Source organism: Myotis nattereri, assembly GCF_964212035.1.
Source record: "Myotis nattereri genome assembly, chromosome: 12".
Lineage (NCBI taxonomy): Eukaryota > Metazoa > Chordata > Mammalia > Chiroptera > Vespertilionidae > Myotis > Myotis nattereri.
Genome location: NC_138087.1, coordinates 3,122,682 through 3,148,823, shown reverse-complemented (window position 1 = coordinate 3,148,823; position 26,142 = coordinate 3,122,682). Strand labels below are relative to the sequence as shown.

Below are 26,142 nucleotides of genomic sequence, written 5' to 3'. Positions count from 1 at the left end.
AGCTTAAAAAAAAAGAGGAAAAAGAGGAAAGATGTATGGAATACCACCAAACAAAAACAACAGACAGAAACATAAAGAAAAAGAACCAGTGGAGGCACAGAGCACCAAAAATAAACAAAAGATAAAATAGTTATAGGAAAGCCTCATACATCAATAATTACCTTAAATATAAATGGTCTGAATTCACCAATAAAGAGGTACAAAGTAGCAGAGTGGATCAAAAAACAAAACCCAACCATATGCTGCCTACAACAGACATACCTAAGCTGCAAAGACAAAGGTGGATTCAAAGTAAAAGGGTGAATAAGGATTCTCCAAGCAAATATAATCCACAGAAAAACAGATGTAGCCATACTTATATCTGACAAAATAGATTTCAAGATAACAAGAGACAAAGATGGTCACTTTATAATGATAAAGGGAGCATTACATCAAGAAAACATAACACTGCATAATATATATGCACCCCAACAGGGAGAATCAAAATATACAAAACAACTACTCACAGAACTAAAGAGAGAAACAGATAAAAACACAATCATAATTGGGGATCTTAATACTCCCTTGACAGCTCTAGACAGATCAACCTAACAGCAAATCAATAAAGAAATATCAGCGTTAAGTGAAGCATTCGACAAAATGGACATAAAATGACATTTACAGTTAATTTCATCCCAGAACATCAGATTATATATTCTTCTCCAGTGTACACAGAACATTCTCAAGGATGGACCATATATTGGGTCACAAACTAGCATCAACAAATTCAAGAAGATTGAAATTATACCAAGCATATACTCTAACTGTGATGGCTTGAAGTTAGAAATCAACTGCAAAAAGGAAATAAAGAGACCCATAAATATATGGAGATTATACAACTAAAAAATGACTGGGTCAAAGAAGAAATAAAAGTTGAGATCAAAAGATATATAGAGACAAATAAGAATGACAATACAACATATCAAAACCTCTGGGATGCAGCAAAAGCAGTAATAACAGGGAAGTATATGTCATTACAGTCCTATCTCAAGAAACAGAGAAATCTCAAGTAAACAATCTAACACCACATCTTAAACTACTAGAAAAAGAAGAACAAAAGCAACCCCAAATTCAGCAGAAGAAAGGAAATAATAAAAATTATACAATTAAATGAAATAGAGTATAATAAGACTACACACAAAAAAAAATCAACAAAACAAAGAGCTGTTTCTTTGAAACGATTAATAAAATTGACAAACCCCTGGCTAGACTCACGAAAGAAAAATGAAAAAAGACCCATGTAAACAAAACTAGTAAAGAAAGAAGTCACCACAGACATCACCGATATATAAAAGATCATACTAGAATATTATGAAAGACTTTATGGGACCAAATTCAATAACCTAGAAGAAATGGAAAGCATTCCTAGAAATATATAACCTTGCTACACTAAGTCATGAAGAATTGGAAAATCTAAATAGACTGACCAGCAGTGAGGAAATTGAAACAACTATCAAAAACCTCCCCAAAAAAACAAAAGTACCAGGACCAGCTGGCTTCACCAGTGAATTCTACCAAACATTCAAAGATTTAAAAACTATCCTACTCAAACTCTTCTATTAAATTGAAGAAGAGGCAATACTTCCTAACACATTCTATGGGGCCAATATAACTCTGATACCAAAACCTGGCAATGATAACACAAAAAGAGAAAACTACAGGCCATTTCTCTAATGAACACAGATGCAAAAATCTTAAACAAAAGACTAGCAAACCAAATACAACAGTACATCACAAAAATATTACGACACAATCAAGTGGGGTTCATTCTAGGGGCACAAAGAAGGTCCAACATATGCAAATCAATCAATGCAATAACCACACTAGCAAAAGAAAGGATAAAAATCATGATGCATAAAAACCACTTGATAAGACACAACATCAATTTATGATTAAAACACTCAATAAAATAGGAATAGAAGGAAAGTACCTCAACATAATAAAGGCCACATGTGATAAACCATAAACCCTCAGCTAATATCATTCTCAATGGTGAAAAACTAAAAGCTTTTCCTCTAAGATCAGGAACAAGACAGGGCTGTGCACTCTCACCACTTTTATTCAACACTAGAGGCCTGGTGAATAGATTCTTGCACAGGTGGGGTCCCTCGGCCTGGCCTGTACCCTCTAGCCATCCAGACCCCTCGGGGGACGTCGAACTGCCTGTTTTGACCTGATCCCACCAGGCCAGGCCAAAGGACCCCACCGGTGTATGTGCAAGGAGCCAGTTTCAGCCCAATTTCTGCAGGCCAGGCCGAGGGACCCCACCAGTGCACAAATCCGTGCACCAGGCCTGTAGTATGCATTCAAGATCTTTGGTTAATCTCCTCCCGCTCTCTCTCCTCCCCACTTCAGTCAGAGATTCATCAGTCTGTTCCATGTATCCATGCCTGTGCATTCAACATCTGCTCACTGGTGGTCAGTGTACATCATAGCTACTGGTGGAATGGTCGAACAGTAGCTTAGGCTTTTATATATATAGACTAGAGGCCTGGTGCACAAAAATTTGTGCACTCAGGGGGGGGAGTCTCTCATCCCGGACTATGCCCTCTCGCAGTCTGGGACCCCTCAGGAGATGACCACCTGCTGGCTTAGGCCCATTCCCCAGGGGATTGGGCCTAAGCAGGCAATCAGACATCCCTCGGGCAGCCCAGCAGCCCTCGGGGGATGTCCACTTGCCAGCGAGGAGCAGGTCTAAACTGCAGTCGGACATCCTTAGCACTGCTGAGGAGGCAGGAGAGGCTCCCACCACCACCGCTGTACTGGCAGCCATCAGCCTGGCTTGTGGCTGAGCAGAGCTCCTCCCATGTGAGAGCACCCTGACTACCAGAGGGCAGCTCCTGCATTGAGCGTCTGCCCCCTGGTGGTCAGTGTGTGTCATAGTGACCAGTCATTCCCAGTCATTCTGCTGTTAGGGTCAGTTTGCATATTACCCTTTTATTATATAGGATAGAGGCCTGGTGCACAGGTGGGGGCCAGCTGGTTTGCACTGAAGGGTGTCCTGGATCAGGGTGGGAGTCCCGCTGGGGTGCCTGGCCAGCCTGGGTGAGGGGCTGAGGGCCTTTGTCAGACTGGCCACACCCCCTTCAGGGTGAGGGTCCCTGCTGGACTGCCTTGCCTGGCCAGCGTGGGTGAGGGGCTGAGGGCCGTTTTCAGGCTGGGCACACCCCCTTCAGGGAGGGGGGTCCTGCTAGGGTGCCTGGCCAGCCTGGGTAAGTGGCTGAGGCTGTTTGCAGGCTGGCCAATCCCCCAAGCAGGGACCCTCACCCCATGAGGGTGAGGCCATCCTGGGTGAGGAGCTGATGGCTGTTTGCAGGCTGGCCAAGACCCCCAGCCACCCAAGCTCTCAGTGGAGGCTGGCTGGAAGCAGGTATCTGGGATTTATTTATCTTCTATAACTGAAACTTTGTTGCCTTGAGCAGACGCCATAGCCAGCAAGGGCAGGCGGGAAGCTTGGCTTCCTCCTTCGCCGGGGCAACCAAGCCTCCTGCTTGCTCCAGCTCTGTGGCTGCCGGCCGCCATCTTGGTTGGGTTAATTTGCATATAGTCGCTCTGACTGGCTGGTGGACGTGGCTTGGGCGTAGCAGAGGTGCAGTCAATTTGCATGTTTCTCTTTTATTAGATTAGATAGGATATCAAACTTATTGGCTGCAGCAGAAATAGTATTAAGAGAGAAGTTCATCGTAATAATTGCCTACCTTAAGAACTAGGAGACACCGCAAATAAAAGTTGTTGATAAGGGCCAGGCTACTGAAAGGGCGAGGGCTATGCCCTCCATCTTGCCCCGTACCCTCCATGTTGGGGCAGCCGCCATGTGCTCAGGAGAGTACCTTCTTTCCAGAAGCCCAGGCCCCTGGTGGCCACGCCCGGGATTTCTTTAAACTAACCAATGACAATCAAGGGACGTGCACGCCATAGAGATGACCACATCCTGTGTAAGAAGACCCGACTGGCGCCTGGCCAATCGGCAGGGCCCACAGTCAGCTCCCCTCCCCTCACTCCACCCCCTATTAAAACCCTGTTTTTCCCACGGTGGGGGCACTCTGCTTCCGGTCGCTGCGTCGGCCAGGAGGCAGGGTCGAGTTAGCTAGCTCAATAAAGGACCCTCTGCTTTTGCATCGGACTGGCTAGTTCCCTGGTGTGGTTTCCTTAGGGATCTTGAAATCTGGGCATAACAGCTAACAGGTGTAAAGTAGTATCTCATTGTAGTTTTGATTTGCATTTCCCTTCATTTATATCTCAAGGAACCAGAAAAAGAAGAACAAATGAAGCCCAAAGTTAGTAAGAGGAAGGAAATAAAGATCAGAGTGGGGGAGAAAATGAAACACAAACTAAAAAGGTAATAGAAAAAAATTTCAATGAAACAGAGAACTGGCTATTTCAAAAGATAAACAAAACAAACTAAACTTTAGACCAGGGGTGGGCAAACTTTTTGACTCGAGGGCCACAATGGGTTCTTAAACTGGACTGGAGGGCCGGAACAAAAGCATGGGTAGAGTGTTTGTGTGAGCTAATATAAATTCAAAGTAAACATCATTACATAAAAGGGTACGGTCTTTTTTTTTTTTTAGTTTTATTCATTTCAAACGGGCCAGATCCGGCCCGCGGGCCGTAGTTTGCCCACGGCTGCTTTAGACTCACCAAGAAAAAAAGGGAGAATTCAAATAAAATCAGAACTTAAAGAGGAAATGTTACCACTAACACCAAAGAAATACAAGTCATCAGAAACTACTCTGAAAAATTATATGCCTAAAATTTGGACAAACTAGAAGAAATGGAAAAATTCCTAGATACAACTACCAAGACTAAAAAATAAAGAGATAAAAAATCTGAATGAACCAATTACTAGTAATGATATTAAAACACTAAACAAAAAACTACCAATAAACAAAAGTCCAGAACTAAATGGCTTCAATGGTGAATTCCATCAAACATTTGAAGAATTAATACTAATCCTTCTCAAACTTCCAAAACAGAAAATGAACACAAAAACAGACATGGTCATTACAAAAAATGAAAATTACAGGCTAATATCTCTAATGAATGTAAATGCAAAAATTATCCACAAAGTATTAGTAAATTGAATTCAATAACACATTAAAAGAATCATTCACTGTAATTAAGTGGGATTTAGTTCATGAATGCAAGACAAACATCTGCAAATCAGTGTTTTATGCCTCATTAACAAAATCAAATATAAAAATCACATAAGCATCTTAATAGATGCAGAAAAAGCTTTTAATAAAATCCAACATCCATTTATAATGGAAATTCTCAACAAACGAGGTATAGAAAGAACATAACTCAACATAATAAAGGTCATATATGACAAGCCGACAGCTAACATCATGCTTAATAGTGAAAAGCTAAAAGCTTTTCCTCAAAGATCAGGAACAAGACAAGGATGCCCAATTTCACCATGTTTATTCAACATAGTATTAGAATTCCAAGCTAGAGCAATTAAGCAAGAACAAAAGCATCACAATGAGAAGTAAAAGTGTATTTTTGCTATTGATAAGATCTTTAGAAAACCCTAAAGCACAGAGAGTTAGAACTGATAAATTCAGCAAAATAGCAGGATACAAAGTCACCACACAAAAATCAGACACATTCCTACACAACAAAAATAAACAATTTGAAAAGGAAATTACAAAACCAATTCCATTTACAATAGCACTGAAAAGAATATAATACTTAGAATTTAATTTACCCAAGATGGTAAAAGACTTGTACAATGAAAACTATAAAATATCACTACTGAAAGATTTAATATTAAAGATTTAATATTAATATTAAAGAAGACATAAATAAATGGAAACCCATCTCATATTCATGGATTAGAAGACTTAATAATAAAATGTCAATATTACCCAAAGCAATCTATGGATTCAATGCAATCCCTACCAAAATCCCAATGATATTTTTTGCAGGAATAGAAAAAAACTCATCCTAAAATTCATATGGAATTTCAAGTTCAAAAGCCAAAATAATCTTGAAAACAAACAAAACTGGACGACTCACACTTATTGTTTTAAAACTCACCTCAAAAGCTACAGTAGATGGCAGCTTAGGTAAACGTCTGTACTTGCCACCTACCAAAACAACTAAAATACAGAACCACCGTCATTCAGAATCACCTGCAAGCTGGCTGAATGGAAGCCTACAACTAGAGAAGTAAAGAAGCAGCGCATTAAGGCTGGTAGGGGGGCAGGAGGCACTGAACAGGCTGGTCTGACACACACATGTGCCTTTTTTGTTATCTCTTCACTTTATTTATCTTGTTTTTAAGCACAGCACACAGAAGTTCCCAATTTTATCAATCTTTTCCATTAGTTCATGCTTTTTATACCTTAAGAAATCTTTCTCACCCTAGCTAGTTTGGCTCAGTGGATAGAGCATCGCCCTGTGGACCAAAGAGTTCCAGGCTCGATACTGGAAAAGGGCATGTACCTTGGTTGCAGGCTCCTCCGCAGTCCAGGCCGTGGTCAGGGCTTGTGCTGGAGGCAACCAATTGTTGTATGTCTCTCACGTTGATATTTCTCTCTCTGTCTTTCCCTCTCTCTTCCACTCTCTCTAAAAATCAATGGGAAAATATCCTCGAGTGAGGATTTAAAAAAAAAAGAAAGAAATCTTTCTCTATCCAGTCCCTCTGAGACCACATGTTGCCTGAATTGGCTTTCCCTTAATCACATCCAAGTTCATAGTATTCAAGGCCCACTCAGCGTCAGTGGCTGGAAGTTAACTGAGGTATAACCCAGGGAGCAATGAGAAGATATACTCCCATTTATCTTCTAAAGCTTTATACTTTTGTCTTTCTCCTTTAAGAGTATGGTGTGAAGTAGAGGTCATGATTAATTTCTCTTATGTGGATATCTAGTTGTCCCAGCACTGCTATTGGAAAGTCTGCTCCTCTTTAACAACCTGCAGTAGCATCTCTGACTTATAGTAAACGAGAGCCCCGGTGCACGAAATTCGTGCAAGACTAGGCCTTCCTTCCCCCAGCTGCTGGCACTGGCTTTCCTTTGGCCGCCAGCAGGCACCCAGGACTCAGGTTTCCCTTGCAGCCCCAGCTTCGTCAAGAAGGACATCTGGTCTAATTAGCATATTACACTTTTATTATTATAGATGTGTTTATTCTGTTTCAATGGCCTGGCTTTCTCTTCCTGCACCAAAGCCACGATATCACAATGACTATCCTATCTAATAAAAGACAAAAAGGGTAATTGACCGTACCTTTGCTACGCTTCCCATTGGCTAATCAGGGTGATATGCAAATTAACCGCCAACCAAGATGGTGGCCGGCAGCCACACAGCTGAAGCGAGCAAGAAGCTTGCTTGCTCCAGTGATGGAGGAAGCCAAGGTTCCCCGCCTGCCTCGGCCCGGCTCTGAGCTCTGAAAGCAACTAAGTTTCAATTATAGATGCTAAACAAACACCAGATACCTGCTTTCAGCAGGCTGTGGCCTCCAAGCTGGAGCAAGCAGGACGGCAACAAAGTTTCAATTATAGAAGGTAAATAAGTCCCAGAATAAAAAAAAGAAAGAAAAAAAGGAGAGGCTGGGAGTTTCAGTTGCCAGCCAGCCTGAAAATGGCCTTCAGCCTCTCACCCAGACTGGCCAGGCACCCCAGTGGGGACCCCCACCTGAAGGGGGTGTGACCAGCTGCAAACAGCCATCAGCCCCTCACCCAGGCTGGCCAGGCACCCCAGCGGGACCCCCACCCTGATCTGGGACACCCTTCAGGGCAAACCAGCCGGCCCCCACCCATGCACCAGGCTTCTATCTTATATAGTAAAAGGGTAATATGCAAACTGACCCTAACAGCAGAAGGACTGGGAATGACTGGTCACTATGACACACACTGACCACCAGGGGGCAGACGCTCAACGCAGGAGCTGCCCTCTGGTGGTCAGTGCGCTCCCACAGGGGGAGCTCTGCTCAGCCACAAGCCAGGCTGATGGCTGCCAGTACAGCGGTGGTGGTGGGAGCCTCTCCCGCCTCCTCAGCAGTGCTAAGGATGTCCGACTGCAGCTTAGGCCTGCTCCCCGCTGGCAAGTGGACGTCCCCCGAGGGCTGCTGGGCTGCCAGAGGGATGTCTGATTGCCAGCTTAGGCCCAATCCCCCCAGGGAGCAGGCCTAAGCCAGCAGGTGGTCATCCCCCGAGGGGTCCCAGACTGCAAGAGGGCACAGGCCAGGTTGAGGGACCCCCCCTCCGAGTGCACAAATTTTTGTGCACCGGCTTTCTAGTCTATATAATAAAAGTCTAAGCGATCATTACAGCACAATGACCAGTCGCTATGATGCGCACTGACCACCAAGTGGCAGACGCTCAGCCAGAAGCTGGGCTCACAGCCGGCAAGCACAGTGGCAATGGTGGGAGCCTCTCCTGTCTCCATGGAAGCACTAAGGAGCAATGAGCCAAGCGGTAAGGAGCAGCGAGCAGGCAGGCAGTAACAAGCAAGGGGTCCCAGACTGTGAGAGGGATGTCCAACGAGGGGTCCCAGACTGCGAGAGGGCACAGGCCAGGCTGAAGGACACCCCCCACCCAGTGCACGAATTTCGTGCACGGAGCCTCTGGTAGATTTATAATACATCTTCATATCTTGCAAATCAAGTCTTCCCACTTTGTTCTTCAAGAGTGTCTTGGCTGACTCTCTCTGCCCTGGGTCACCACAGCTGGGCTCGGTAGCCACGTGTCTGTGCTATCCTTTGCGACCCGGGCTCAAAACTAATATTTTGTGTCCCTCTTCTCTGGCTGCTGTAATCTTAAACTGCCAGGAGCCCAAAGCCTGTATTTGAAGAGAAACATTTAACCTGGAGGCTGCGTGGGCACCGTTTGGTTGGCTCCAAGAATTTTTGTAATTTGGAGGGAAGTCCTCATTTTAATAAATTTGTTTTGGAAATTTGGAGCTTCAGACCAGGACAGCTGAAAATTACAAATATAGGAGGGCTATATTGTTTTTGAGAGCCTTTTGTCTACGGTCCTGCAGTCTCGAGCAAGCCATCCCGACTCCTAGGTGCCCTCCTTCTTCCGAACCTGCACCAGCTTCTCAGCTCCACTCTGTGAGCCACGGGGGCCCAGCTCCTGGAAGAACCTCTTTTGTCCTGTGTGGTCCCTGTAAGAAGTACTCCTGGTGGCCCTCGGTTGGTGGGGCTGGGGAGATGAATGATGCCACCAGCAGTTACCCCATGGCCTCCCTGTATGGGGCTGCCTGCACTGGGAGGTCACCGAAGCCAGGCTGCACGAAAAGTTCAGCCCTGCAGGCCCTGTGCTGTCCATCTGGGTCTGCCTCAATATGATCATCAGCCCACATATGCCCTTTTTTTTTTTAACAGGGAGGGCGACTGTCTCTACAGAGGCCACCTGTGATGAGCAAGGTGTCCCAGCCCCACACGAGACCCCCAAGCCCTGGGTTCCAGTGCTGGAAAGAGAAGTCCCCATAACTTCGGGCTGTAAAAACCAGCAGGGATTGTGGCTGAGTGACGGGGAGGCTGCTGGAGACCCAGGTGTTCCATTTAAAGGGCTGATACATGAACTTACTCCTACTGCCAGTACCGAGAGGCTCTGGAGGACCCAGACACATATGAGGAGGAACTGGATTGTCTGGCATCAGGGCAGGAACTCAGGGGTGGTGTTCTCTCAGATAGGGTTGCTCGCAGGGGTGACTGTTCCTGTGCAGGGACCTCGCCTGTTACAGAGCTGACTGGCAGCCATATCTGAGTCTCCATCAGCCTGGAGCACACAGTTTGCTCCACCCTGGGGATTCCCTGAGACCCCCCACCCCATCCAATTTGTAGCCCCACCCAAGCTGTTTGCAGCAGCTTTTCCATATGAATGCCCAGGCTTCAGACTTTGCTAAGAGCTCTCAACCAAACTGCAGCTGGTGACAGCACACCCCAAACCGATCAATAAAAGGTCCAAGACCCAGCACTAGCACCAGCCTGCCTTGCTTCACAGATGGGCCTTGCCTGGGCATCTCCAAGTCCAATACAAATAGCAAAAGCAGTCATCTGCAGATCTCTCTGTAGCTCCTGCCAGGTGGTCTCAGGCAGTGGCTGACTTTGTACCTCCCAAGAGGCCCCAGAGCCAGTGAACTCAGTGGACAGCTTCAGACCATAGCAGATTACAACTCTACACATCCATGAGTGATACACTCAAGGGGCAGACTCAGTGAGCACCAAAGCCCCACTAAAGCAAGTCCTGCTTCATAGGGGTGTTTCCTGCATAGCAGCTCTCCAACTATAGTCGCAGCTGGTCCTCACAGCCAATTGGCCTGGAGGTCAACTCCTCCTAGTGACTCCAATAACAATCAAGGCTCAACTACAAGACTGTGCACATAGCCCACTCTAGGGGCATACACCTAGAGTGCCCAGCCCAGGTGACTGGCGAGGCTAAACAACTGGGCCGTACAGGACGCCAACAACTCCAGGACACATAGCAGCTCTACCTAATACATAGAAACAAACACAGGGAAATAGTCAAAATGCAGAGACAATGAAACATGTCACCAATGAAAGAAATGGAAGCAAGCAAACTACTGGATACACAGTTCAAAACCATGTTATAAGGTTACTCAAGGATCTTAATGAGACTTTCCAGAGTCTTAGTGAGAATGTCAAAGACATGAAAAATGACCAGTCACAAATTAAGCATACACTAACTGAAATAAAGAATAATTTATAGGGATCCAACAGTAGAATAGGGGGTTCCGAGAATCAAATCAACAACTTGGAATATGAGAAAGCAAAAAACACCCAAGCAGAAGAGCAAAAAAAAAAAAGAATCCAAAAATATGAAGATAGTGTAAGAAGATTCTGGGACAACTGCAAGCATACTAACATTTGCATGGGGGTGCCAAAAGGAGAAGAGAGAGAGCAAGATTTTGAAAACCTATGTGAAGAAATGATGACAGAAAACTTCCTCTACCTGGAGAAACAGACTTACAAGTCCAGGAAGCACAGAGTCCAAACAAGAGGAACCCAAAGAGACCAACACCAAGACACATCATGATTAAAATGCCAAGGGCTGAAGACAAAGAGAGAATCTTAAAAGCAGCAAGAGAAAAGCAGTTAGTTAACTACAAGGGAGCACCCATATGGCAGTCAATTGATTTCTCCTCAGAAACTTTGCAGGCCAGAAGGGAGTGGCTAGAAATACTCAAAGTGATGAATAACAAGGACCTACAACCATGATTAGTCTACCCAGCAAAGCTCTCATTTAGAATTGAGGGTCAGATAACAAGCTTCACAAACAAGAAAAGTTATAAGAGTTCATCATCACCAAACCAGCATTACATGAAATGTTGAAGGGTGAAGAAGAAGAAAGGAAGAAAAAGGCAGAAGATAAAGAGGAGGAGGTGGAGGAGGAGGAGGAGGAGGAGGAGGAGGAAGAATATATGAACAATAAAAAGGCAACAAATACATATCAACAATTAAATCTAAAAATCAAAATAAACAAGCAAGAAATTTAATTAACAAAGTAAACTGGTGAATAAAATAGAATCAGAGGCATGGAAGCATGGCACAGACTGATGAATCTCAAAGGGGGGGTGGGGGGGGAGGGAAGAGATTAGCCAAAGATCTTACCTATGGACACAGACAGCAGGTGAAGGCCTGGGGCAGGGCAGGGAAGGAACCGGGTGGAGGAGGGCAATGGGGGGAAAAAGGGTGACAGCTGTAATACTCTCAACAATAAAGATGCTTTAAAAAGCTACAGTATTGGCATTGAGATAGACATACAGATTAGTGAAAAGGAATAGAAAACTCAAGAGGGAGAACCAAGATGGCGGCATAGGTTAACGCCGGAGTTTGCTGCTTTGAACAACTACTTCAAAAGTGAAACCAGAAAACGGAAGGGACATCACCCAGAACCACAGGAACGCTGGCTGAGTGGAAGTCCCACAACTAGGAGGAAAGAGAAACGCATACGGACACTCAGAGGAGGCGCAGTGCTGAAGTCAAATTCTGAGGTGCGGAGTGCGCGGAGCGGACTGGCGGCGGAGGGCGCGGTTGGCGTTTTCAATCGGGAGGGAGTCGCAGACTCTGAGCTCCAGATACAGGCGAGTCTTTAGGGACCCAGACTCAAACGGGAGAAGCGGGACTGTCTGGTTTCGGTCAGAGCGAGTGCAGCTTTCTCTCCGAGGTTTGCAGCCATTGCTGGGACTCAGAGAGGCAGAGCCCCTGGGGACGGGACTGAGAGCCGCCATAACTGCTCTCTCCGGCCCACCCTATTGATCCTGTGCGACCCGCCCCGCCCAAGCCCTGCACAGAGGCATTTGCCGGATAGCCTCAGGCAAAGGCTAGATTAGCACCTCCCTAGAGGACAGAAGTTCTCTCACTGCAGACACAGCTGATTCTCATAGCCACTTGGCCTGGAGGTCAAACCCTCCCTGGTATTAACTACAGCAATCAAGGTTTAACTATAAGACTGCGCACAAAGACCACTAGGGGGTGCCCCAAGGAAGCATAACAAAATGCGGAGACAAAGAAACAGGACAAAATTGTCAATGGAAGATATAGAGTTCAGAACCACACTTTTAAGGTCTCTCAAGAACTGTTTAGAAGCCGCCTATAAACTTAATGAGATCTACAAGAAAACTAATGAGACCCTCGATCTTATATTGGGGAACCACCTAGAAATTAAGCATACACGGACTGAAATAACGAATATTATACAGACTCCCGACAGCAGACCAGAGGAGCGCAAGAATCAAGTCAATGATTTGAAATGCGAGGAAGCAAAAAACACCCAACCGGAAAAGCAAAATGAAAAAAGAATCCAAAAATGCGAGGATAGTGTAAGGAGCCTCTGGGACAGCTTCAAGCGTACCAACATCAGAATTATAGGGGTGCCAGAAGATGAGAGAGAGCAAGATATTGAAAACCTATTTGAAGAAATAATGACAGAAAACTTCCCCCACCTGGTGAAAGAAATGGACTTACAGGTCCAAGAAGCGCGGAGAGCCCCAAACAAAAGGAATCCAAAGAGGACCACACCAAGACACATCATCATTAAAATGCCAAGAGCAAAAGACAAAGAGAGAATCTTAAAAGCAGCAAGAGAAAGAAACTCAGTTACCTACAAGGGAATACCCATACGACTGTCAGCTGATTTCTCAACAGAAACTTTGCAGGCCAGGAGGGAGTGGCAAGAAATATTCAAAGTGATGAATACCAAGAACCTACAACCAAGATTACTTTATCCAGCAAAGCTATCATTCAGAATTGAAGATCAGATAAAGAGCTTCACAGATAAGAAAAAGCTAAAGGAGTTCATCACCACCAAACCAGGATTATATGAAATGCTGAAAGGTATCCTTTAAGAAGAGGAAGAGGAAGAAAAAGGTAAAGATACAAATTATGAACAAATATGCACCTATCAACAAGTGAATCTAAGAATCAAGTGAATAAATAATCTGATGAACAGAATGAACTGTTGATTATAATAGAATCAGGGACATAGAAAGGGAATGGACTGACTATTCTTGGGGGGCAAAGGGGTGTGGGAGATGCGGGAAGAGACTGGACAAAAATCGTGCACCTATGGATGAGGACAGTGGGTGGGGAGTGAGGGCGGAGGGTGGGGTGGGAACTGGGAGGAGGGGAGTTATGGGGGGGGGGGGGAGAGGAACACATGTAATAATCTGAACAATAAATATTTAATTAAAAAAAAAAAAAAAGAAAACTCAAGAAATAAATCCATGCATATATGGTCAAAGGTGTGACAATACAATTGAATGGTGGTGGGAAAACTGGTTATTCACATGCAAACGATTGAACTTGGACCCTTCCCTAATATATACAAACATTAACTCAAACTGGATCAAAGGTTTAAATGTAAGACTAAAACAATAAAATTCTTGAATTAAAACACAGGACAAAAACTTTGTAATGTTGGATTTGACAACAATTTCTTGGATGTGAGACCAAAGGCACCGGTAACAAAAGAAAAAAAAATGAACAACCCAGCTGGTGTAGCTAGGTGGTTGAGTGTTGACCCATGAGCCAAGAGGTCCTCGTTCAGTTCTGAGTCAGGGCATATGCCGGGGTTGCAGGCTCAATCCCCAGTAGGGGGCTTGCTGGTGGTAGCTGATCAATGTTACCCTCTCTCTCAAAAATCAATAAAAATATTTTTTAAAAGAAAAAGAAAAAAATAGGGCTTCAAGAAAAAAAATTATACATCAAAAGACAATATGAACAGAATAAAAAGGCAACCCACAGAAAGGAAGAAATGTTTGCTAACCACAAATCTGTTAAGAGATTAATACTGAAAATATGTAGAGAACTCCAAAACTCAACAACAAGAAATAACCAACCTGACTCAAAAATAAGCAAAGGATTTGAACAGACATTTCCCCAAAGAAGATATAAGAGTGGCTGATAAGCACATGAAAAAATACTCAACATCAATAATCATTAGGGAAATAAAAAAACCTACAGTAAGCTACAACCCCACGCCCATTATCCTATCTAATAATAGACACCCTATCTAATAATAGACAAACATGGTAATTACCGTACCTTCGCTACGCCTCCTATTGGCTAATCAGCATGATATGCAAATTAACCACCGACAAAGATGGCGGCTAATTTGCATACTGCAGACAGGGCGGAACAGCGCAAGCTGCCAGCACACTGCCATCCAGGGTAGGCCCACCCCCGCCTTGCCACCCGGGACCCAATCGGTGGATCCCGGGCGGCAAGGCAACCCCGCCCCAGAAGCCCCCAGGAGCTGGCCCCGCCTTGCCTCCCTTGGACCCGATCGGCAGGAAGCCGCCTGATATGGTAGTAACTCTATCAGTAAGCACTCTGAAAGTCAGTGCCATAAATGCACCAATTAAAAGACAGAGTATGAGGGTGAATCAAAAACAAAACCCACTTTAAATATAAAGACAAATATAGATTAAAAGTACATGAATTAAGCTGCAGCCTGTTTTGCTCAGTGGATAGAGCATTAGCCCGAGGACTGAAGGGTCCCAGGTTCAATTCCAGTCAAGGGCATGTACCTCAGTTGCTGGCTGGATCCCCAGTCCCTATCAAAGCTTGTGCAGGAGGCAACCAATCAATGTGTCTCTCCCTTTCCCCTCACTCTCTCTAAAATTCAATGGAAAAATATCCTTGGGTGAAGATTAACAAAAACAAAGTAAATGGATTAAGTAACATTGAAGAGATTACAAGAAAAATATATTCCAAATTTTGTTAGTTGTATAATGGTTATGTTTAAATTATTAACACCTAAGAAATTGGGTGAAGGGTACACATAATATGCTGTAGTATTTTATAGTTTTTTTTACATGTATGAGGTTATTTCAAATTAAAATATTAAAAAATTAAAAATTAATATTAATTGAAATGTATCTGCATTACATGAAAAATCTCCTAATTGCTTCTAGCATAATTTATTAAATTGTGCTAAAATTTACAAGGGTTCAATTAAAAAATGTCTTAATTCTAAATGATATAATAGAAAATATATAATAGTGCAGTTATAAGCACTTATCTGAAAATAAAAATTTAAAGAAGTGAATTTAAAGAAGGGATTAGCCAAAGAAAATACATGCACAACCCATGGACACAGACAACAGTATGGTGATGGCTAGAGAGAAGTGGGGGGCAAGAGCTGGGTAGAGGGGACAAAAGGGGGAAAATAGGGACATCCTATATAATAATAATAAAAGGCTAATATGCACATTGACTGAACGGCAGAATGACCGGTTGCTATGATGCGCACTGGCCACCAGAGGGCAGATGCTCAATGCAGGAGCTGCCCTCTGGTGGTCAGTGCACTTCCATATGGGGAGTGCCACTCCGCCAGAAGCTGGCTCATGGCTGGCCAGCGCAGTGGTGGTGGCAGGAGCCTTTCCCACCTCCGTGGCAGCACTAAGAACGTCCAACTAACTGTTTAGACCCGATCCCTTGGGGGCCTAAGCCTTTAGTCAGACATCCCCCGAGGGCTCCCTGGCTGCCAGAAGGATGTCTGACTGCAAGCTTAGGCCTGATCCCCCGGGGAGTGGGCCTAAGTCGACAGGTGGTCATCCCCCAAGGGGTCCTGGACTGTGAATGGGTACAGGCTGGGCTGAGGGGACCACCCCCACCCGCTAGTGCACAAATTTTTGTGCACCAGGCCTCTAGTAACTGCTATAAAAAAACACACACACACACAACAGAAAACAAGTGTTGGGTTGACTGTGGAAAATCTGTAACCTTTGTGGACTGCTGATGAGACTGTAACATGCGTACACCACCTTGGAAAACAGTATGGGGGGGAAGGGTTCCTCAAAAAGTTCAAAATATAATTACCATATGCAATTCCACTTCTTGGTGTATAACAAAAAGAATTAAAAGCAGGGTCTCAGAGATATTTGTACCCCATATTCATTCCAACATTATTCACAGTAACAACATGAGAGCAACCCAAGAATTCATTGACAGATGAATGGATAAGCAAAATGTACATACATACAATGGATTATTCAGCTTGAAAAGGGGAGAAACTTCTGCAATATGCTACAATATGGATGACCCTTGAGGATATTAATCTAAGTATAATAAGCCATATGATACCATTATATGAGGTACATAGAGAAGTCAAATTCAGAGAAAGGAGAACCGTGGTTACCAGAGGCTAAAGGAAATGGGGAATGGGAAGTTATGATTTAACGAGAGGGCCAGTGCACAAATTCATGCACCGGTGGAGTCCAGCCCCAATTGGGGTGGATCAGGGCTGGGCCTGTCGGGAGGAGACAGCGGAGGTTGGTCAGCCAGCCCGCCTTGATCGGGGCCAATCAGGGCCAGGCCAGCTGGGGGGAAGGGGCTGCAGGCAACTGGGGGTCAGCGGCCGGAGGAGAGGCTGTGGGAGATTGGCCAGCCAGCCCCACCCCCGATTGGTGTGGGGGGAGGGGCCGCAGGTCAATGGGGTGGCAGGGCCCCTAGGGGGAGGAGCTGCAGGTAGTTGGCCGGCCAACGCTGCCCCTGATCTGGGTTGGGGGTCAGATCTTGGGTGGGGCCGGGTGGGGGAGGGGCTGTGGGAGGTTGACTGCCAGCCCCACCCCCAAATCCGGCCAGCTGGCCGCAGTGGGTGGCGTTCTGGTTGTTACAGCTTCCTGGTCGCTAGCTTTATATATATAGAAGAGCGTCATAGGTCCTTGACCAGCAGTGAGAACTTAATGAACATCACAGAATTCTGACTGGGAAGAAGCCTTATGCATGTGAAAAATGTAGAAAAGCCTTTAAAAGCCATTCTTGTAATGAGACTTCATTCTGAAGAGAAACCTTACAAATTCATAGCATGCGCAAGCGCCTGTACCCACAGCTCAAAATTTACTATCAGAGGCTTTTGTAGTGGTGGGAGCCTTACGCTGCAGAAAACGTGAGAACGCTCCTGGCTGGCTGTCAATGTCACCCTCTCTGCGCTGTAACAATCGCATCGAACCCCTTCCTCTCCCAGGTCGGCCCCGCAGGCCCCTGGAGCTTCTGTTCAGTAGTCTGGAATTTTACTAATGTTGTCACTGACATCAGAATTTGGCAAACATACTGCTTTATAGTCATGAAGTAGGCAGACTACCATACAAGTTTTCATGCTGGAGTCTATAGTTTTTAATGAGTATTAATTTTTGGAATATAATAAATTGGCTTGTGTACTTTATAACTGGAATGAAAACAAAAAACACATACACCGAGGATTTGGGTACACAGGTCCCAATCTTCCTTCTCCACCATGGAGAAAAGAACGCTCACATGAAACCCCACAGCCTGGACTCCTCTGGCTCCCCGACGTGCCCGCCGAGGAGGCCCGGGGCTGGGCCACAACGACACCCTGCGGGCGGCAGAAAACCCATTTCCCTCCACAGGAGGCCGGGCGCTTCTCAAACTCGCAAGTGCGCATGGATCGGGCGGGGTCTTGCCGAAGCGCGGACTCCGACACAGCGGGTCGGGGGGAGGCCGACCTCTGCATTTCGGCCGGACAGAGGCACGCTCCCTTCCCACCGCGGCGCCCCGGGCCCGCCTGCACGCGGGGCGGGACACGCCGCTGCCCTCCCTCCGCTTCATGGCCCGACCGCGCGCAAACTCAGGGTCAGCTCCTCCGTTTCCTTGTCCTCAGCTCAGGAGAACCTCATTCTCTCCGCACCTGTGTCAAATGGTCTCGACTGAAAAAAATGAAGATAGTTTCTGCTTCCGAGCAGCTTACAAGTTTGAGACGCTAGGTACACGCCATTGCCCTTTCTCCCCTCCTCGCTGGGCAAAGGGCCCGGGTTCCCGTTAGCCTCCGGGGCTGCAATCCAGATCTGACCCTTCCGCTCTTCTCTGAGGCCTGCGGCGAGCCCCGCAACTTCCCGAGCCTCAGGGTCCTCAACTCCAAGACGGGCTTACACACCGCACCTACTTCTCCAAGGGCCGCGGGCACGAAGAGGTGCCGCCCGTGAAGATGGGTCCGGCCCGCAGTCAGTCATCCACAGACGACGCCCCTGACGAGGAAGAGCGGCAGGATCCGCGGCAGACGGCGCTCCCCGCGCGGCTGCCGGTCCGCGGCGCCAGTTGCCCGCTCCTTCCCGGCCGCGCGCCCACTCCTCCTCTCGGAGCGGCTCTGACGGCGCTATCTGCGTCCCGCCCACGGTCGGTGCTTCGAGGCGTCCGCGGGGAGGTGCGCACACCCGAGAGGAGACACTCCCGCCCGCCCCACGGGACCTGAGGAGGGCCACGTACTGGACTCGGGCGGTGTCTTCTCCGGGCGCCGGCAGCTCCTCCAACGCCCGCTTCAGGGCCGCGACCTCGGCTTCCAAGACGCGGACCTCGGCCTGCTCCGCGTCCATAGCGCAGCGCTCGCGGGAAGCAGCCAGACGGACCAGCGCCTCGCCCAGCGATTCAAGCCTCGCGCGCTCCTGGCGCGGACCATCCGGGCCCCCCGCAGGGGGGTCGAGGGCGTGTGCGCGACGCCTGCGGGCCCCCCGCGCTGGCACGCAGCCTCGGGCGCTCTGTCTCCCGGGCACGCTGCACCCGCTGCTCCCCAACGGTCCCCACGCTTGGAGAGAGTTGGTTCGCTCCAGCCCGAAGCCCCAGCACCGAGCTGTCCCACCCGCGCCGGCGGAGTTTGGAACAACCAGATGCGTGCGTCACTGAAGAGTAGCTTCCGGACTGTGTGAAGGGGAGCGTCTCGTTATTTTCCTTCCGCTCTCACTTCCGCCGATAGCTGGTCCAGGCGTGGATAAACATGGGGCGATAACCCTCCTAAGTAAGAATCATAGAATTACGATTCGAAAGTTTTGAGGACGTTGAGGGACGGGTGGCGGGGGCATCGCGGTATGCCAGACGACGGGGAACGAAATGCAGAGCACGGGAACTGAGTGGTCACGGAACCTTAGGAGGCGGGGTGGGAAGTCGAGTAGGAAGGAATAGCGACTCTGCCTAGTGGAACACGCGACTAGGAGTTAGGGCCCTACGCGGCGCTGGCTGTGGAGACAACGCGGTAAGGAGTGGGTCTGGGCCATTTGGCCTCCACCGTCCCTGCTCTTGGGTCTTGGTTCTTCAGCGGCAAAAAACCTGGGTGCGCAGGTTGGGGTCAGGGAGTCTACCGGGAAGACGTAGGTCGTGCCTCACGCCCAGAGCACGCGCCCTAAGTCGGGGTCGGACGCTGCTTTGGGGTCTAAAGTGGGAGGGGTGTCAGCTCTTGGGAAAAGGCGAGTGTGGCCCCTGGGTGCTACCGGGATTAGAGATCCCACAGGGCCTCAGCCGAGTACCTCCGAGAGTTCTCCCGAGCCCCTTCAAATACAACAACTTTCCTAGTTTAATTATGCATCACAGGCTCTGAAATTAGACCTGGTTTATAATTCTGGCTTCATTAATTCTCTGAATGACGTTGGAAAAGTGACTTCATCCCTCCTGCTCATCTGAAAGATGAGATGCACGCAAACTGTACCATACAAAGCTGACACGTTTTAAAAAAGCAGAACAAGCCTGTATTAGCTATGGCATCAGTTGCTCTCTTCGCCTGAACAGCACGTCACCTCTGGGGACAGGAGCTGTCTCTTACCCTTTAGCATGCCGACCGGCCACCCCGTTTCTGTCAGCATTGCTTCAAGTGAACAGAGGGATGTATAAATGAAGGAAAGCAGGATGCCTGGCGCGTGGATAGGCGACTGGGAGGGCGGAGTGCACGGGGCCCTTTGTGGGGCAGCGTTCCCGGTTCCGGTGTCTGTGCAGAGCTGCCGTTCCAGGGGGTTCGTGGAGAAGAGGATGTAGGTTTGACCAGAGTCTCCAGGGATAACATTTAGAAACAATGTAAGAGTGAAAGTTTAGGCAACCAATTTGCATCCAAGGTTCCAGGCGAGTTGGGGTTGTGTTGGTTGGTTGTGTAGGTTGGAGAAGAACTGGCGGGAAGAACTCATGATTGTCCTCCTAGAACGCTGAGGCGCCGGCCTCGATGAAGGCCCGCCGAGAGGCCACGCGCCTCTTTGTGGGTGGCCTTGGCCACAGCGTTTCTGCGGCGGACCTGCAGAGCCAGTTCAGCAGATTCGGAGACGTGTCTGATGTGGAGATCATCACCCGGAAAGATGACCAAGGCAAGTTTATAGTCTTCGTGGGTAAAGGCAGGTCGCCCGCAAGTCAGCTGTCACAAAATAAGGGAACCGCAGAGATGAGTGTTAGCCCCTGTGTGTCATTGTGTACCCCACGCCATGCCCTGGAGGTGTCATTCATGATGTGGAACTTGCCCAGAATTACATTCCTGAGATCAAAAATGTTATACATTCTAAAACACCCGGCTTCTGAAACATGCCACTTTCAGTTTTCAGAGCTAAAATGCTAATACTCATTAAGTATCCTATTAAGTAGAATGTCACTGAAAGATCAGACGGAGGCCTAAAACCAGGACTACAGGCTTTATTAGAGGAGAAGCACCTGCCGGGCTGCCTCACAAGGGGAAGACAGCAGCATGTGCAGGGTGGGCACGCCTTTTGAGGGGCGGAATGGGAAGGGGTGGGGGGCTTAGTGTACTCAGCGCACGCTGATTGGTGGTTCACTGTATTGTCCATATAGGACAAGGGCTTAGGGTATTTGGCAGGTGTGGATTGGTGGTCCAATGTATAGTCCATATAAGGTACCTGGTTAGTCACTCAGGTATTTCTGGGCTGCAGGTTACATCATACCCCGCCCACCAGTTGGGAGAAGGGAGGATCTATCATTCCAGGCTTTTGGTAATATTAAAAAAAATTGAGAGTCCGGGCAAGGTCAGGGGGCGAAGGTCTGTCTTCCATAACTACTTCCTGCTGAGAGGGGACGTCGTCAGGGGCATCTGCCCGGGGTCTCAAAGATTCCGGTGACATAGGTGTCTCTAGATGCTGAATTCAAGGCCAGATAGATTTCTCCCACCTTCTGGTTGGTGAACGCCTGCATTCTGTTCTGCAAGAAACTAGTGAAACAGCGCATAAGACAGGGGCCAAAGAGCAAAATTAAAAGAATAAATACCAGTGGGCCTAATAGTGGGAGGAGCCATGGAGTAAGTGAGCCAAAGATGGCATACCCCCCTTTTAGCTGGTTATGGCGTCTTTGGTCAATCCTGTCCCGGAGGGATTTAATGTGATCTTTGACAGTTCCTGATTCATTTACAAAGTAGCAGCATTCTTCCCCAAGAAAGACACAGGTACCTCCTTTTTCAGCTGTCAAGAGATCTAAAGCGCCCCGGTTCTGTAGGGCTACGGCTGCTAAGGAGTCTACCTGCCTTTGAAGAGATTCAAGAGAATTGCTAATGATGGAGATAGCCTCTGAAAATTCATCAGACAATTTGTGGTAGAAATGAACAGAGGAGGAAATGCCTCCTACGCCTGTCCCTACTGCAGTGAGAACTCCCGTACCCACTAAGAGGGGAACAAGGGCCCCCCTTTGTGGCGAGACCTGAGAAGACCAAGAGAGGATTCGAGTCCTCCCTCTGTTCTGATAGAAAGATTGGGGGTTAGGAAGACATAAAGGTAGAGCAAGTGTGACAGGTCCTGGGGGACACAGGTGTAGGCTGTAGTCCCACAAAGGAGAAAAAATACCCAGTGGAGGGCAGGCTAAGGGAGGGGGTAAATTTATAGATTGTGCACAGTAGTAAGGTGCAGGAGTAGTTGAGGTAGTGGTTTGAGAGGTATTTGTTAAACAGGTAGTGTTTTCCATATTAAAGAGAGAGATGTTGTACAGGGTGCGTTGAAGTCTGGTATAGGTAAGAGTTAAGTTAGTGGTCCAATAGGATGGGATTGGAGTGGCTATGATGAGGGTTCGAGCCAGTGACAGACAAATCCAGCAGGACGTAGAGAAGGAGGGATTGATGTTAGAGAGTAGATGGAAAGTTGTGTTGATAAGGGTGGGCAGAGGAGTAGGTCCAGGGTTTGCAGGGCGAGGGAGAATGTCCTTTAGTGAGGGAGGGATAGGTCGGGATTAATAAAGACAATTATAGTAGAATTGATGACTCCCTCAACATCCCAAGTCCGTTTCACCTGAAAAGACCAAAAACCTTCATTGGTGCACTCATTGCTAGCTGCCTGTAGGAGGATTATGGTGAGGAGTTGAGACATATAAAAGGAATTCGAACACCTGAGCTTCTTCCAGAGTAAAAAGTCGGAGGGTCCCTTGCCAGGTAAGAACCTGTGAGGAATGATGGGTCATCAGGTCCTGGATGGTGTCACCGAGTCTTCTTCGGGGATGGTGTATTGTCCATATAGGACAAGGGCCTAGGGTATTTGGCAGGTGTGGATTGGTGGTCCAATGTATAGTCCATATAAGGTACCTGGTTAGTCACTCAGGTATTTCTGGGCTGCAGGTTACATCATACCCCACCCACCAGTTGGGGGAAAGGAGGATCTATCATTCAGTAACAAAATCATATAACAACATAACATAATCAACTGACCATTTGGCATTTTTTGTTTTATTTTTTAATATTTTAATAATCATATTTGGAAAATTTCTATCTTTGAGTCCAGTGAAAAATAACAAGTTTTTTCTTTGAAAGAGTTTGTTTCCAAGAGCTCATTTTTTAAAATTTATAAATGTAATCATTTTATATTGTTTCCTGGATAAGAATTTAAATAAATGTATTTTTCTATTTTTTTAGGAAACCCACAGAAAGTCTTTGCATATATCAACATCAGAGTAGCTGAATCAGACCTGAAAAAATGTAAGATATTCCATATGACTTGCAGTTTATGTCTGTGTAACTTGGAATAACTTCGTTCTACATCTTAACAGCCAATTTTTAAGTCATCCAGAGGGACAACTATGATCAAGAGAATTCCAGTATCCTGTAACTCAGCAGGTTTAGTTTCATACCATTTGCGTCAGCAGACATGTGGTAGCACATTGCTAATGGTATTGCTCAACAATGGTATTCTAAAATATTTTGGACAAGAAACAAAGCTTTCATAGAAATTGCTTGTTACACATATCCCACTATGCCAGTGATGGGAACCTTTTGAGCTCGACATGTCAGCATTTTGAAAAACCCTAACTTAACTCTGGTGCCGTGTCACATATAGAAATTTGTTGATATTTGCAACCATAGTAAAACAAAGATTTATATTTTTGATATTTATTTTATATATTTAAATGCCATTTAACAAAGAAAAATCAACCAAAAAAATAAGTTCGCGTGTCACCTCTGACACGCGTGTCATAGGTTCGCCATCACTGCACTATGCCATACCCTTCCCCCTTTCCTTGTGAGTTCATTTTTTAGGGAGGTTATTTTCTTGAAATTAAATGCTGTCAGGAGAGGGCTGGCTTTGGTGTATGCCTTGTAAGACTATTCTTGAAATTATAGAATCTCTATCAAGAAGTTTAGTATATATTTAAAAAACAACAACTCCCAGCTAGTGTGGCTCAGTGGTTGAGCATCATCCAAGAAACCAAGCAGTCACAGGTTCGTTTCCTGGTCAGGGCACATGCCCGGGTTGTGGGGGGCATACAGGAGGCAGGCGATAGATTATGTTTCTCACTGATGTTTCCATCTCTTTATCCCTCTCCCTTCCTCGCTCTAAAAAGCTAATTAAAAAAAAAATATATATATATATATATATATAGAGAGAGAGAGAGAGAGAGAGAGAGAGAGGGGTTTAGTAAAACTGTGGTCTTCACTGAAGAGGAAAGGGGAGATAATCCATACTGCCACTGATGTGGTAATGAATTCTAGTAATGTGGAAGCTGAAGGGTCAAGGGGTACTTGTTGTTCATAGGGAAAGAGGGCTATCGCTCGGCAAGTTGTGGCTGAGAACACAGCAGCTCTGGTACGTAACCTGTGGCATGTTATTTAAACTTCTAAGCTCCAGTTTGCTTATCCAATGTATAGCAAAGAGATTGTTTGCCTCATAATTTACTGCAAAGATTAACCCTTTTCGGTCCAATGTCGAGGCTGACTCGACAGACCAGGCGCTAGGAGCAGGTCCAACATCGAGGCTGAGGTCGACACCGCAAACCGGTTCAACATTCAATCCCGTCAATTAATTTGGACCAGACTGTTTGATTTCCAAAAATAAAATTAGACCGCAAAGGGTTAAATTGAATAGAACCTTTCTATTTAAAATATCTACCAATGCAATCTTCCCTCTGTTAGTGGTTATTATTAAGGAATCTGATAGCAAATATTGAGAAAAAGCAACTATTAGGGCATAGCATAGTTCAGTCACTTGCATCTAATTTGTTTGGAAGTTACACAGAGGTAACTAGCATGAGGTGAAAGTGAAAATGAGGAGCTGCATAATTCCAGTGTCCTGGTTCACCTTTGGAAAATTACATTGACATTTTATAGTTTTAGTGGGAAGTAAAGAAATGTTACTCATTCACCAGAGATTTTTGGCATTACTTTGTAAACAAATAGCAAACAAGTTTTGCTTTATAGTTTACACATTTGCCTCATTCGTATCTTCCAGTCACACTGGGAGGTAGGGAATGTAAGGGCTGCACTGGTAAGTGGTCCAGGGGAGACCAGGACCTAAGCCCTTTCACTCCAGGTCTAAAATTCCTTGTTCTCTTAGGGCTCTCCAGGCAGCTCAAGGGACACCTGGTCTTCAGGTGCGTTTGGCGGCTCAGGATCGTAGCCTGGTGGAGCCCCGCACCAGGGCTGTGCACATGCGTGCTGAGCGGTGACTGTGCTCAGAAGCCCAGCGTGACTTCCCATCGAGGGCTTCGTAGGGAGACTGTGGCTCTTAAGAAAGTATTGGGGAACCTGGAAAGTTGATAAGCCTTCATGGCATTGGATGGTAAAGACCAATTTTGTGGTCAGTTTTCAGTTACTCTTCCAAAAAGTTGATTAGCTGGGGTTGATTGCTCATAGTGTATAAAGGTAAACAGATGGTACCCTCGGAAGTGTCAGCCTTAAAATATGCTCTTGTGAATTTATTTTTGTTTAAGGCATTAACTTTTATTTGCGTGATTTAAAAAAATTACCAGGAATCAGATTCCAAATTTCAGAAACAACTTGTCTTAATAAAGAATTAAAAGTGGGCTGGAGCCTGGCAGCATGGCTCAAAAAAAATAAAAATAAAATAAAATTCCTTGTTCTGTTTTCTCTGTATCTCTTCGTGATTAACACATCTACTTTTCTTGGTATTAAATAATTAGAAAAGGCACATTCTGAAATGTATTTTTGCATTGTGATGTAATTGGGTAATAATTCTTTACTCTATAGGTATGTCTGTTTTAAATAACACAAAATGGAAAGGTGGAACACTACAAATTCAATTAGCAAAAGAAAGTTTTTTGCACAGGTAAGATTTGTTCTGTGTGAATTTAAACAGTATTTTTTATTTTGTAAATGGTTCTATATATTCACTTAATTGATTTGAAACTATTGAGTAATTATTTTTATTACTAGAGGCCCGGTGCACAGATTTGTGCACTGGTGGGGTCCCTTGGCCTGGCCTGCAGGGATCAGGCCAAAACTGGCTCTCCGACATCCCCCGAGGGGTCCCAGATTGCGAGAGGGCAGTTCTCGGGTGACGCACCCCAGAATCGGGCTCCCTCCTCTCTGGTTCCAGGTGCATAACCCAAGAACCACAGCTGCCAAGTCACCACAGCTCGGCAGCTCCTGCATTGAGCATCTGCCTCCTGGTGGTCATTGCACATGACAGCTACCATCAGTC

At 46.2% G+C, this 26,142-nt stretch overlaps 2 protein-coding genes across 3 annotated transcripts in view; one reads left to right on the top strand and one right to left on the bottom strand.

Moving 5' to 3' along the window:
- CENPP (centromere protein P) overlaps nucleotides 1-19,036 on the bottom strand; it is a gene marked incomplete at its 5' end in the record, with an annotated part of 260,881 nt that extends 241,845 nt beyond the window's left edge. The window contains one exon of one of the 2 annotated variants that reach the window (XM_081103210.1): nucleotides 18,740-19,036. In XM_081103210.1, the coding sequence (XP_080959336.1) occupies nucleotides 18,740-18,846 (107 nt within the window). The remainder of the gene's footprint in view (nucleotides 1-18,739) is intronic. The other variant, XM_081103211.1, reaches the window with a different exon arrangement.
- A 167-nt stretch (nucleotides 19,037-19,203) lies between these two features.
- NOL8 (nucleolar protein 8) overlaps nucleotides 19,204-26,142 on the top strand; it is a 51,741-nt gene continuing 44,802 nt past the window's right edge. The window contains exons 1-4 of the mRNA XM_081103203.1: nucleotides 19,204-19,499; nucleotides 20,433-20,592; nucleotides 23,121-23,183; nucleotides 25,689-25,767. Coding sequence (XP_080959329.1) covers nucleotides 20,454-20,592; nucleotides 23,121-23,183; nucleotides 25,689-25,767 — 281 coding nt within the window. The 5' untranslated portion in view covers nucleotides 19,204-19,499; nucleotides 20,433-20,453. The remainder of the gene's footprint in view (nucleotides 19,500-20,432; nucleotides 20,593-23,120; nucleotides 23,184-25,688; nucleotides 25,768-26,142) is intronic.